This window comes from Pelmatolapia mariae, linkage group LG16_19 (genome assembly GCF_036321145.2).
Source record: "Pelmatolapia mariae isolate MD_Pm_ZW linkage group LG16_19, Pm_UMD_F_2, whole genome shotgun sequence".
Classification (NCBI taxonomy): domain Eukaryota; kingdom Metazoa; phylum Chordata; class Actinopteri; order Cichliformes; family Cichlidae; genus Pelmatolapia; species Pelmatolapia mariae.
Window position 1 is genome coordinate 24,420,863 of NC_086241.1, and position 14,716 is coordinate 24,435,578.

The window sequence follows — 14,716 nt, forward strand, 5'->3', positions numbered from 1 at the left end:
CCATTTTACTTTCTATTTGATAAAGAAATTCCTTGATACAGAACAAAAACAAAACTAGCCAGCCAAAATTAAATTATGAACTTAATATTGTAATATATTTCTATAGAACTACTTGTTTACCTAGAAAACAAATAAAAATGATCATAAAAACGAAATCAGTTGAGCTAGCTAATGCTAGCTCTTAGCATTAGCTAAATATAATTTAGCCACTTCTTGAAGTTGAAAAAAAATCTATTTTGTTGCTCAAACATCTTATGAAATTATTTAATTGATAAATGTGAAAATATTTCAGTCATAGTTCATGAGTTTTAATGCACGACTACATAAAATAGAGATGCTGAGAGCTAACTTGCTCAACAGACCTCTCTGCAGTGTTTGCCTCCACTTTGCTAATCGGTGTGTTTTTTGGTAACTTGAAATCAAATTCTTAAGTGCAGCTATTATTATTATTTAAAAAAAAAAATGCTTGTTAAGACTTCAAAATACTGACTGCTGCTGTAGACAAATGTCATCTCTGAACAGATATCAGCCCTGCCCTATTAAATATCAGGGATGTGTGTTTATGCAGTTTTTAGGTACTTATATATGTGAACAGTGCTATAGCCTGTCTGGCAGTGCTAGCATAGGCAGTGACGTAAATATCGTCATCAGAGGTTAGCCTATAGCTAGGTCCTGCAGTCTGCCTGCCTGTATTTTACTGCTGTGCTCCTCTGTGGAGACTTTACATGACGATAAAGCAGCTATGTCTGAAGCAGGCAGATGGACACGCATTAATTTTCACGGCTTCCTTTTGAACAAAGCCGTCAGCTTTCAAGTGAAGGGAGACCAGCGACTGACCTATGGGAGCATCAGGAAAAGAAGCCCTGCACTTGCCCCAGCTAGAGGGTTCAAGAAAAGAGCTTTTATTTCTATCTGGGATATCAGCAAGAATGAGAGAGGGATATAACTGAACGCCATCAACATCTTTATCAAGGAGGATACCTGCATGGACTTAATCTTCAAATAAAGTAAGCCTGTGTCTGTTATTATCCTTTTATTAATATTGTCAGCTACTTTCCTGTTGTTGTTGCTTCTGTTTGGTTGTTCTTGGATTTTGTTATTGTAGTTTTAATGGTAATGTTTATGGACAGTTATTGTGCCAAAAACTGATCTTATGTCAAAAAGCGATTTCTGGTACTTGCCAAAAAATGATTGCTAGAATTTAAAGTGTTATAAATGACTTGTTGGCCTGTAATCTGTCAAAAAATATCTGAAACATGTCTCTCACGAATAAAATCAGGTCATTTTGAGCCAGAAAGAATATTCCTGTCACAAAGTAGAATCTGCAGTCAGTTTTTGCAAAGTTACTGTTGTTTTTTTGTTCTTTTTAAAAAGTGTTAGTGACATCAAAAATGTATTTTGCAAGAGAGATCTGGCCAAGAGAGGGCAACGGAAATTGTAACAAATATAACATCACAATAATGTAAACACACTTTTAAGTGAAAAGAACTATATACGATAGCCCAGATTCATAACTTGCAAAACGGGCCATTTCTTTATTTTATAAATAACCCATTTATAAGTCCTGATCACTACAGTCTATTTACAAATATTAGTAAAGGTATCAGACATAAAAGAAACATAAAAATATCACAACACCGGTAATCAAATATCAGATAAGGCTACCTGATGATAGCTGTGTGGGATGGCCTGTGTTATTTGTCTCTTTTACTCAAGCAGTGCACTCACTCCTAATGATATGTAGCTTCTAGGGGAGTGTAATTGTAACTGCAGTAAAGACAGATTAAATTTGGGTATTGTATTATTCATCATGATTTCAGAAGTACTTGACATAAGAAATTCTCACTGGCATGTGCATCCTAGCATCATGCCAAAAAAATAATATTTTTATGTGTGTTTTTATGTGCAGTAGTTTTGGCTTATATTGCTAAATAAGTTGTAGTAATAGATAACATTACAAAAAGCCCTGTTTTTGCAAGCATCCTATAGCCTCTGCATTATTACTCTGTTTGCTGCATTATAATCTGTCAGTCGTCTTGGGCCACTGGAAATATCTTTATAGATCTGTTATATTTGTTGCAATTTGTGCTGCACTCTTGCTCCACTCTTGTCGGGTCTCTTTATAAAGAAATTTTTAAACTTGAGACTAACTACAAAAAGAAAGTAACAAGTCATTTATAGCAGTTTTAATACTTTGAATCACTGTGACATTGGTCTGACTGCCTGCCAGACCCAAATGTTTTGAGGTCTGCATGTGGAAAAAAGGGTAATTCAGTCTTAAAAATCCCTTGTTTTTGGTTTCATGGTGGGTTAAAACATATCACAAACTATAAGACATCTGCAATATAAAGCCTCTCCCAAAGTCTATAAAGACTTTCCACTGGCTACTCACAAACTCATTGTATTAAAAGGCAGAGGATTGCCTGCATAATCTTATGCACTGATAGACCTTTGGTCTAAGCCAGCGGTCCCCAACCCACGGACCGGTACCAGTCTGTGAGTCATTTGGTACTGGGCCGCGAGAGTTGAGGTTCGGGTGTGAAATTTATGGTTTTCAGGGTTTTTATTGGTTTTTATTGTTATTTTTTTAATCGTTTTTATTAACCATTAACTTGGTTTCCCTGGGTCTTTTCCCATGTGTTATTAATAATTCTTTTTTTGTGTACCGGTACTGGTTTTATTTTGTTGTATTTATCCACGACACATTAAACGCAGGTCTGTGAAAATATTGTCGACCATAAACCGGTCCATGGAGCAAAAAAGGTTGGGGACCGCTGGTCTAAGCTTCATAGTCCTTGTCTCAGTTGGGCCATCAACCAATTTGCATTTTAATTTTCACCAGAAACAGTAACTGTTTAACATCTGTGTAGCCACACTGAATAACCGTGCATGCATGGATGCTTGAAACAACAGCATCTACCTGTTCACATCACCAGGCTGTAGCGGGAACATAAGAAGAAGAAGAAGATAACTGACTATTGTAACAGATCAAATACATTAAAACAGTTTTAAAAATTCTCAACTAACAGATTTGGATGCGACAGAAATCGAGCCTAGTTATTCTGCGCTCTATTTAATCAGGTTAGTAACACACGAACTGAAGAATGATGTTTAGAATGGATTCATGATGTCACTCAGCCATATGTGACATAGATTGGATGAGATTCTAGTAATTTTGACTGTGACAGTTGATTGTAGCGTAACATCAATAGTTTATGTTGTGGAAGATAGGATTGTAAGACTCTTATTCTCTCTTTCACAGATTATCGTATGAGCTCAAATTTTGTATAATCTTAAAAATATTCATTGAAAGACCGATGAGGGCAGCCTTTAAAGCTTTGCTTTAAAGCTTTGCTTTAAAGCTTTGCTGTTCATAGTAAACAGAATAATTATTCCAGTAACCCAGTGTTATATTCAACACATGTTGCACAACTTGGCTAACTTCTTTGTTTAACATTGTATAACCTCTGATGACAAATCGCTCACTCTCATCCTCCTCCCTCTCCTAGTAATTCAAAATCTGCAGACGACTTCCAAACACCAGTGTCAAGGTGTAGATCGTGCTGTTGATTTTTGTCCTTGGTGCCACTACAGAAGGTCAAAGGCAGTTAAAGAAAGAGAAAAGCTTTGAATCTGAGCCAATGAACAAAGAAAATCAGACAAAGAACTGAAATGGCCTCTTAAAATAACCCGTATAGTAATAATAACTATTAATGAGATTTACTTTTATTCTTATTCTATTACTCTATTAATCTTCTGACACTGGAAAAGACCCGATGTTTTAGCCCTTCAGCTAAAGCTGGAAGACTATTCAGGAAGGTATTTTAAAAAGTGTTTATCGAGTTTTTCTTCCAAATAACTGAAAAACAGTCTGTCCAGTCAGCTCTTATTAGGTCAGCCGCAGCATCTCATTTGATTCATGGCAGCAGTTCTCACTTCAGGTGGGGTGAATGGAATAAGGAGTGAAGAGAAACTGAATTTGTTTGTTTTGGATGAAATTAAACCAACAAGAGTTTTCTGGTGCTATAGTTCTTGCTTTTACTGCAGTGAAAGTGATAAGTGATTGTGATCGTGGGCTGTGGGGCACTACTTTTTCAGACTCTGATGGAAGGAATATCAGGAGATGTTTTTCAAGTTTGAGACTCTATAAAAATGCCCTTTTTTCATTTACCAACTGTTGATTAAGTTGTGTGCTTTGCTTCATTTGTCTTGTTGAATCACCCACAGACTTCTAACCTTCAGGTGATGTCCTTACACCTTCCAGTAAAATTATTACCATTATGACTACAAGGCATCCAGTGTCCTGAGTAGGGATGGGTATCGTTTAGGTTTTATCCGATACCGGTGCCAAACCGGTACTTTTGAAACGGTGCCGGTGCTTAAACGGTGCTCAAACCGGTGCTTAAAGAATGGAGAACACAAAATTGGTCCAAAAACCTCTCATGTTTAGCTGTTTTTTTGTAAAAAAAGATAACAATGTTAGCCTTTTCTGCAGCTATAGGGCATATATGGTATCACTCTTGGCTGGAAGCAGTGCTTAATCAATGAAAAAAACACAAACTTTGTCCAAAAACCTCTCATGTTTAGCTGTTTTTTTGTAAAAAAAAAAAAAAAAAAAAAAAAAAAAAAAAGATAACAATGTTAGCCTTTTCTTCAGCTATAGGGCATATATGGTATCACTCTTGGCTGGAAGGAGTGCTTAATCAATGGAAAAAACACAAACTTTGTCCAAAAACCTCTCATGTTTAACTGTTTTCCACTTTTTCTTTGGTCATTTTAGCCTTTTTGGCCAGGGTGAAGGGAGTATCTGCCATCAAACAAGAAGACAGCCGCATGTAACTACGACGGTGTTTGCTAGTTCACCTTACATGCATTAATGTAATAACGTGGTTAGCCTACCTACTCAACGTAAATTACACACGAACAACATTAAGTCACTCACGCAGAGAAGAACGGCTGCTGCTGCCATCATCATCCTCATCATTTCTGCTACACTGGCAGGGCTAGGGGCCAGGACTCTACTCTTCGGGTTCTTGGGGGATGTTGCTAACTCCGGGTCCGATAACAGGCACTACACCCGCAGTAGATGTGCACAGTGTGAGGTCTCACAGCAAGCTATCAAACACGGCGCATTTCTCAGCTTTAAAAAAAAAACGCTATGCGTCGCCAGGTGTTTCATCAGATTTGAGGTGTTACCTCCTTTGACAGTATCACAGTATCACCTTAAAGCACTTGTTGCAGGCTGCTGAGTTTGCATTTTTTGCTGTGAAGTACAGCCAGACTTTTGACCGCTTCGCCTTAGGCATTTTTAATCTGTAGCGCTGCTCTAAAAGAACGTACGTACCTGGCCCCGCCTACTATCCTCGGAAACGTAAAATGATTGGCTAGAATTGGCTCAGGAAAAAAAAAGCACCGAAATAAAGCACCGAAATGTGCGCTGCTTTTCGGTCTGGTTACTACCGTTTATGTCAGATGGCACCGGACACCGGTACCCATCCCTAGTCCTGAGGTAACAAAACATCCCCCACTGGTTTCTTTTGGGTGCTTTTGCCCTTTAGTTCATGTTTTTTTGTCTTGTAGTGGACGTTTGAACCAAGATTTGAGCAAGCTGGAGCGATTCTTCTCACAACCTTTGCAGGTCACAAACTCCTGTGAAGAGTAGCAACACATTGTTTTACAAAAGACTGACATATAGACTGGATCTTGAGATCTTTAGACGTTTCTTTACTTCATATACAGTATCAGTCCGTATGGTGACTCTCCGTGAACTCCACAACTCCCAACCGTGAACACATTTTGTGCATGAACTAACCACGAATGAATGAAACACTGTGCAAATTCCTTTTGTCTGTCCTCCATTTGTGTACTATGTGACAAGGCTGTGTTACCCATGTGGCTGTCTTAATCTTAAAAGCAACCTACTCAAAACCTGACACTTTAACTTAGTACCTTTTTCCCCTTTTTTTCTGAATATAAATGTCCTGGAGCTCAGGGGCAGTGAGTAGTTTGTCCTTTTGTGTCCTGCCCCCTTCCCCTCTCGTTCACACATGTGGTGAAACACCTTGCCACGTGAGAAAGCACATTATGGTATGGAGGAGTTAATATGCACCAAGGGTTTTAGAATTAGTTGGATGAGAGGTGAAGTTCTTCTGTCTTGTCTGGGATAAAAGATCTGAAGCTGCCGAGCACTTGTTGAGAGAGAAGCTGCGACTGGCACGACCCGTATTCTACTTTTTGATACGATTTTGCAGTTTGAAGAGAGAGAGATAGATTTTTCATCCGCTCGTAGCTGACTTTGTCATTTTTTTCAGTGACAGCTGAAAAGAAGAAGAATACAATAGAATACCAAAATGAGGGACTACGAGGGGTCCATTGCGTTCCTGGGGATCTGGGGCTGGTACCAGGTGAAGGTCATCTTCTTCCTCTGTATTCTCAGCTTTCCTGCTGGGTACAACATCCTGTCTGTCATCTTTCTGCTGGCCATTCCCCCACACCAGTGCTACATCCCAGCACACAGCAACCTGAGTCAGGACTGGATCCAGGCCAGTATCCCAATACAGGTGAGAACCAGAGGCAGGCCTGATCAGGCTAAATGATTTTGAATGATTGTTTGAGTGAAGGACAGCGGCTAAGAAAACTCAGATTCAGTAAGTATTATTTTATTTTATTTTTCTGTTATTTAACATTATTTTGTTAACTAACTCCTCAACCTTAAGTTTCTGTCATTTCTTCTGCCTTTCCATTACACACATGAGAAAGCAGTGATACACTTTGGTCACTTTAGCAGTAGATTCAATAAAAGCTTGCCTCTCTGTTCCAGCAGACGCCTGTTTCAAGTAAAACACCTCTAAAAGAAAAATGCATCCAGTGCAGGACCAAACATTTGCAAGATCCACTCAGCAGCTAGCTGGCAAACATAATGAAGGACTAAGCTTGATTTTTCCACAGGGAGGTGGTTCCAAACACTGTCAGCTACAGTGCCTTCTTTTCACTAATATAAAAAAATATTTTCTTCTTAACGTCTTTTAACTGTCTTTGCTAAATATTCTCGGTGGTGATGGTTGTATTTAAACCTTGATTAGACTTTCCACTCCCATGAGTCCGCTAGGATCCAATTGGGTTTGAGTGATGCAAGTTGGTGTAAGGATCCATGCAGACGTGCTTGGCCTTGGTGACTCTAGCTGTGCGTGTGCGCCGCAGAGTATAATCAAGGGTTAAACGACTTCTTTATTCTGCTCGGCTGTTCCTCGGGTGTTTGCAGCTGTAGTTGAATTATATTTTTGTAAAGCAAGTGTGAGAGAACCTTACACTGAAACGCTCAGCTCACCTAAATCTGCAGCAAGTCACCTTCCCCTAAAGCATTCTTGCGCCGCAGAGGTTCACATCAGTTATTTGTCATTAACGTCTTGTGAAGTTCCAGTGTAGCGGGTGCAGTGGAGTGTACAGTGGGTGGTGGGTTTGATTTGGGGGAGGATTCACATAGGAATAAGTCACATAATAGTTTGTATCGCCAACTCCAGTCGATTTTCTTTGTGGACAAGCTCCGGTTACCTGAAGTGTGCTCCTATGAGTTTTACTGCTCTTTGTAGATTTAAAAAGCGGATGTTAAATCAACTGTCATGGAAATGGTCTGTACAGAATATCCACCCACATCTGCTAAAAGCTTACTGATTATACAGCTCACAAATAAGATTTTAAAGGCTTTTTTCCTCTGGCAGTCATGCTTCTACTGTTGATTTCGACGTTATAGAATTCTCGCATAAATTTCTATTCAGGACTTTTTCACTGTCTTGTCTGTCTCTTATAATATCTCTGCTGCTGTACAGGGTCCAAATCTGGAGAGAAGCAGTTGTAGCCGCTATGAGATGCACATGATGCAGAACTTGTCTGCACTCGGAATAAAACCCAACCTTGCCCAGATCCACAACGATTCTGAATTCGGAGCAAGTACAGGGGTCATGCTGTCCAACCTGAAGCAGGAGGAGTGCAAAGATGGATGGATCTACGGCACAGAGCACTACGAGTCGACTGTAGTCACTGAGGTACTGTTACTGTCTTGATGACTGCAATTTGGCAATACAGATGATGAGTCAGTAAAGGCAACATTGAATCCCTCCACCACACAGTAATTTATGGGAAGCTATTGCTTAAGGATATCCTCTAAAGTTTATCTTAGCCTTATGCCACTTGTGGTCATACAAACAGTGACAGGAATAAGAAATCAAACAGCCTGAGGAGTAAAATGTGGACAGAGTCAAACTCATGTTACACACCTATCAAAACAAAGCAACATGGAGGCTAATGAAGCTAAGAGTCTGCACAGGGACTGCTTGAAGACAGAGATTAGTGCCCAGGTATTTCCTTGTATGTTTTTATGCCTGCTTTAGACCACCCGTATGTGTACCCTGTCTTCTAGTTTAACCTGGTGTGCGGCAACAAGTGGAAACAGCCAATGTCCTCTTTCATCTACTTCCTGGGATCACTTTGTGGCTGTTTCCTCTCTGGACAGATCTCTGACCGGTAAATTCACAGTTTCAGCTTAACCAGTCTCTAAAGTTAGCAAACCTGCAATGTTTTTCACTAAAATATGTCTGCTAGTTAGCTGTGAGCTAAATCAAGCACGACTAAATAAAATAAAGGATCTATCTTCCCAAATATCAGTTACATTTAAGTTTGAGCTAAATGAACTCCATTTTGTTGTTGATAAATCCTAATGTATGTGCACTGAGCACATGACTCTTTTGCTCTTGGTTACCTGTCATGCTAGCTGCTAATGCCCTGTTGAGGCTAATGGGCCTATTTTTTTAAACATTAACATGGTCAGAGGGCCCGGTGGCGCCAGTGTTCGGCAGCCTCGCCTCTGTCAGTGTGCCCCAGGGTGGCTGTGGCTACAATGTAGCTTGCCATCACCAGTTTGCGAATGTGTGTGTGAATGGGTGGATGACTGGATGTGTAAAGCGCTTTGGGGTCCTTAGGGACTAGTAAAGCGCTATACAAATACAGGCCATTTACCATTTACCATTTATCTAAATAGAAAACTGTAAATGCTCAGGTTGTGGCTGATTGCTCTCTTGCTGTATTTTTACTGTAGGTTTGGCAGGAAACTTGTTCTGTTCAGTTCCATTTTCATACTAAGTGTCTTCAGCATCGCTTTGAGTTTTGCTCAGTCCTGGGCCGTCTTCAATGTGCTTTTCTTCATGGTGGGCATGGGTCAGCTCAGCATCTACATAATTCTTCTTGTACTTGGTAAGTGTATTTCTTTATTTCCAGGATAGTCTGCTCTACTGCTGCTGTTTTTAATGTAATAAGACTTTAGCCAACACCCAAAACGAAACAAAAAGGAAACCACCTGTCTTGTATTGTCAACTAGTCACAACCTTTGACTGACCTTTCTGATTTATGTGCAGTAAACAGATAACAGAAAAAAAATCTTTTATTGGACATTAGTTGTAATATAACATTAAGTACAACTTCCTGATTTCTTTTAAACTTTGCCTTTTGGTCACAGGTTCTGAGCTCCTAGTTGGTGTTCCAAGAGTTCTCTTCAGCAGCCTTGCTTTGAGGTTTTTCTATGCGGCTGGTATGATGGCATTCCCTGGCACCGCCTACGTAGTCAGGAACTGGAGACATCTATCAGTGTTAATGGCTTTGCCTGGTCTGGCCTGTTTCCCCCTTTGGTGGTAAATTGACCTCAGTACACTACTAGGAATTTTGTTTCTTGAGCATTTGCTGATTTTTTCAGCTGATTTTTTTTGTTCAGCATATAAAAGGTTGTTGAGGAATTTGTTGAACTGTGGAATGTGTTAAGCTAATGTAAACTAAATTTGCGCCTCCATCCATCCATCCATGCATCCATCCATCCATCACTTTGTTCCACTTCCTCAGATGCCCTTTTCCTTCCATTTGGGGGATCTTGAGACAAAAGAAAGGGATTTATAATTTTTTATTCCAGTTCCCGTTCTCCCCATAGATCTCCTCCCAGCTGAATGTTGTTAAAGGCTCATTTCTGCTAAATCTGTTTTGATTTGATGATCAAAGTCCAAAGGTTGTATCTGCAATCTCATTCTTTCAATCACAGTCAAGCATTCTGGCAAAGTACATTTTTCACAGATTTTTACAGTTATCATTATGGCGCTCAGATGATCCACTGTGGCTACCTGTACAGGGACAGCCAAAAGAAGACGATCGTGGCATCCAGATAATTTCTAACTTTTCCAGCATCAGCTTGATGAATAAATAATACTCTCTCAAACACAGATAGATGGAGCAGGAGGCTCTTGTATTTTTCTTCAGTTTCCACCTGTGTTGACTTGACTAATGAACTACACATCTGTGTCTGTCTGTCCACCAGGCTGGTTCCAGAATCTCCTCGCTGGCTGGTGTCCAAAGGCTGTTTTAAAGAAGCAGAACTCCTGCTAAGGTTTGCTGCTCTGGAGAACAGAGTGGAATTTCCATCTGACCTCTTTCGCTCAGCAAAAGTAAGAGCCTCTGACCTTATCCTTGTCCAACGTGTACCACCTACATTGGCTAATGTAATTAATTTTCTATGTGGCACATTGAGCAGTCTCAACAGTCTGAACAGTCGCAGCAACCCGAACAACCTGAACAGCCTGAACAACCAGCACAACCTGAACAATCTCAGCAATCTGAACAACCTCAGCAACCTGAACAACCTCTGCAACCTGAACAACCTCAGCAATCTGAACAACCTCACCAATCTGAACAACCTCAGCAACCTGAACAACCTCTGCAACCTGAACAACCAGCACAACCTGAACAATCTCAGCAACCTGAGGTTTCTGGTTACATGGGTCTGCTGAGGAACACGACCACTCGAAGTATCACACTCATAGTGTGGTTCCTCTGGTGAGTCAAAGCCTTCCCCATGAATCCATGAACTCAACGAACTGAATATAAACCAGACTAAAACCACACACAGAAGTACACGTGAAACTAAAACTAGAGAATAGAAATATAAAGAAAACTCAGAATGCTGGTTTCAGGCACCAGTGACTCTGACATGTTTTACAACTGCCTATTGATATAATTGACTCAGCGATCCTAACAGGATTCATTTTATTTATTTATTTTTTGTTCTCTTGTTGTTTGCAGGTTTTCTTTGAATGTGAGCTACTTTGGATTATCATTCAACATGACTACTCTCTATGGCAACCCCTTTCTGAACTACGCCTTGCTGTCATTAATGGATATCCCGACACACTTGGTCAGCTGGTTTTGCGCAAAATATTTTCCTCGCCGCGTGTCCTTTATTGTCTTGTCCCTGCTGGGGGCGCTGGCACTCTTTCTCATCCAGATCACTTTGCACAGTAAGTGAGAGCACTGTCCTTTTCTTGCTCTCTTTGTAAATATAACTGTCGATTGTGTTGAAAAATATCAGCACAATAAGCCTTTTCAACAAGGCCTCACACACACAGCCACTATGTTAGAGGTGCTGCCCTAAATGAGATTTATAGACAAAATAGACAAAACAAGATTATTTGAGGGAAGGTAAACCTGCTCACCAAATGTTTGAAAATAACTTGTTTCACTCCTCATAAGCTTAAAGTCCTTCTCCTCCCTTCAGAGTATCACAACATCACCCTCACCCTGGTGCTGCTGGGTAAATTTGGAGTCCTGGCTTCTGAAGGGATCCTGCACCTGCTCACTGGAGAACTGTCTCCCACAGTCATCAGGAATACGATGTTGTCGTCTGCTGCCTTATTCTCCAGAGTGGGGTCCTCTATCACCCCATACCTATTGCAGCTGGGTGAGATATTTGGCATCACAATCACCCCATTTCCCCCCCAACAAAAGAAAAAAAAAAGAAGAAAAACGTTAAAGTTGGGACAACTGTTACATCTGAGGATACTTGTATTAAATATGTCCTAAGCTTACTCTCCAACATTTTCTACTGGTCTTGGGTCTGAGAAAAGAATAAAGCTATGGAGTGGGTTATGATGAAAAAATTCTCTTTAATCAAATAATCCAAGACAGTATATCAAAAATGTTGAAATTAAGTGAAATTTCAAAACTTCGCTAAACTTTGTTTTGAGGCAAGAGTGACAAATGATTGAGAAAGTTGTGCAGTGCATCAAAAAAACAGCAGATGGAAAATTGAACAACTAATTCTGTTTCAATATGTTTTTGTTACGATGTCCTTGTGCTCTATTCAGTGCCCTGTAGGCTTTAAATGATCGTAATAGCGGTCTGTTTTTAATTTACATGTTTTCAAAGCATCCCTACTTTTGTGGAAACATCATACTAAGATAGTTATTCTGCGATAGAGCACTTTGTAGTATACACAGAACCTTTATGCCTTTTTTATGCAACAGGTGTCAGTGTGTAGAGATGAAGTTTTAGTTCACTTTAATGACAAAAGCATCCTTAATGCTCAGCTTCTCAACTCTAAATCTAACAAACTGACCTGCAGCTCAGTGATGACAGAGGTCTGTAGCAGAGAAAGAATCTGAATAATTGGCTCTGGTTTTGTGTGCAGCTGAGTTCTACGAGTTTCTGCCGTGGTTGACTGTGGGTTCCCTGTCAGTCATCGGTGTCCTTGTCTCCCTTTTCCTTCCGGAGTCATTTGGAAAACCGCTTCCTGATACCATCGATCAGATGCAAGTCATTAAGAAGTAAGCTTGTCTATTGATTATGCTAGTAATGCTGTTTTTGCAGGTTGTATATTTAGGTGTGTTCATGTCTGCACTCTATATAATAGATATCCTATGAATGGATTGTAAAAAAATATATAAATAGGGAAATCTGGTTTGATTGTTTACAGTACTGCGGTCTTAAAGTGTTATGTGGGTAGGTCTGTGTCATGAGACCAGAATAAGAAATATACAGTTCACTATGAAATATCAAAAATAATGGCGGGTACAATGTGAAAAAAAAAAACTGAAATGAAAAAACAAAACAAATATTGCAAATATATATCAAATATCTATTGTTTAATATTGCCTAACTGATGCAGCTCTCCTCATTTGGCTTCCAGGTTCAAATTTAAAGGGCTCTGTTGCCAAAAGGATGATGGGAATTCAGCTGAGGTCCAGGAGCCAGCTGTCAGCGAGACTTCTTTGTCTGAGATCAAATGCTCAACTGCCTTTTAAAGCTTTTGATGCAGAAATGAACAAATGAATTGAATTTGCTTTTCTAGCCTTGTGTTAGGGATTGTTAGACACATTTTTAACCATGTATATGTTCTTTTTATTCTCTAAACTTTTTTTTATACATTTTTTCCCCCGATAAACTATACAGTGTCTACCTCATCATGTAGAAAGGCCCCAGTCATGAGACCAGGAATAACAGGAACCTTCTTGTTGTGAGGCCGCAGCGGAGATCACCACAAAAACACTTACTTATTCAGCCTGAGCAGGAATATGGAAGTGAAACAAAAAAAGAAAAAAATTAAATTTTTAAATTTGAAATCAACTTGAATTTAAGTCGTGTGAGCAGTTGCCATGCTAGGATTATACGATTTTAAATTTGTGTTTAAAACTTACAATTTTTTTTTATATCATTTTGATGAAATAAAAAGACTTTGATTGAGGAGTTACCATATAAGACGTGAGGGTGGAGTGCTTGCATTGGTTACTGATGCTTTGGATTGTTGTTGGTTACATAATAGAAATAACAATAATAGTAATAGAGATGATGATAAGAACAGTAATATTAATAATACAATCCTCTGATTTGGTTTGGTGTGAAATAAGAAAAAAATGTAACTTGTTGTGTGTACTTTCTCTTTCTCTCTATCTTGTATTTCTTAGTATGATTATGTGTGGTTAAATAAATCAGTGAGAAAGTTAAAAGTGGCTTCATACTGACTCTGAATTTCTAGTTTTGTCTGGTTTGAAACTACACTCACTGAAACCTAAAATTTCACACTTCCACACTGAACTTAAAAAATTTTTGGTGACCTGAAATAAGCAAAGAAAATTACAGTTTTCTTTAAATAGCACATTTCATTATATGGAATATGTAATATATGTAAACCAAGGTTGCTACAGTTATTAAAACTAAAAACACATGGCGTCCATACAATAATAATTACAAAGACTAAAACTAACACTGAAACCAATGAAAGGTAAAATAAAACTAGAGCTTGTCAACCAATAAAAATTAAAACAAGAAAATCCATTCTGCAAATGAAATTTTAAAAAAAATCAAAATGAAGTAAATAATAATAATAATAATAATTATAATAATAAAATACAAAACGAAACCTCCCACAGAGGATGGGAGCCAGACTAGAATTTCTACTACACCAATGTAATAATTCACAGATAAACAGTTAAATTAAACTTTCTCTTTTCCCACTATTACAGTGGGTCCATAGTTTTGTTTGTTTGTTTTTCAAGGATTTTTTCTGTCAATTAAGAAAAAGTTGATATTTTATAATTACATGACATGGTATTCTTTGCACTGAACTATCGGAACTTTTTCTGTACTTTTACACATTTATCATGTATCACGATATTTGTGTTTGTATTTATATTTATTTATTTAGCAAAGTGGCCACGTGTGTGCCCTGATGTAAAATGAATACTGAGGGAATGGGGAAAATAAAACTTTATACACACACACACACACACACACACACACACACACACACACACACACACACACACACACACACAACATATTTCCAATGTTTCTGAAAAAAACAAAACGAAAAAAAAACAAAAAACAAGAGGGCAAAAGTGTGCAAATCGTG

General features: G+C 38.8%; 1 protein-coding gene across 1 annotated transcript; it reads left to right on the top strand.

Annotated features, from left to right (window-relative positions):
• Positions 1-946: 946 nt before the first annotated feature.
• Positions 947-13,109, top strand: LOC134644481 (solute carrier family 22 member 4-like). The gene is made up of 12 exons (XM_063497564.1): positions 947-1,007; positions 6,312-6,587; positions 7,842-8,042; positions 8,417-8,520; positions 9,092-9,246; positions 9,509-9,680; positions 10,352-10,478; positions 10,565-10,866; positions 11,113-11,327; positions 11,567-11,767; positions 12,497-12,632; positions 12,995-13,109. Exons 2-12 carry the CDS (start codon positions 6,351-6,353, stop codon positions 13,107-13,109), a joined length of 1,965 nt encoding a protein of 654 aa, XP_063353634.1. The 5' UTR covers positions 947-1,007; positions 6,312-6,350.
• Positions 13,110-14,716: the final 1,607 nt, after the last annotated feature.

What these genes read in the sequence shown, in the direction of transcription:
- LOC134644481 (XM_063497564.1), top strand. Translation starts at nt 6,351, where the DNA reads ATGAGGGACTACGAGGGGTCCATTGCGTTCCTGGGGATCTGGGGCTGG. An exon ending in CATAATTCTTCTTGTACTTG is followed by an intron (nt 9,247 to 9,508) that starts GTAAGTGTATTT and finishes TTTTGGTCACAG; the next exon opens with GTTCTGAGCTCCTAGTTGGT. An exon ending in GCCTGTTTCCCCCTTTGGTG is followed by an intron (nt 9,681 to 10,351) that starts GTAAATTGACCT and finishes TCTGTCCACCAG; the next exon opens with GCTGGTTCCAGAATCTCCTC.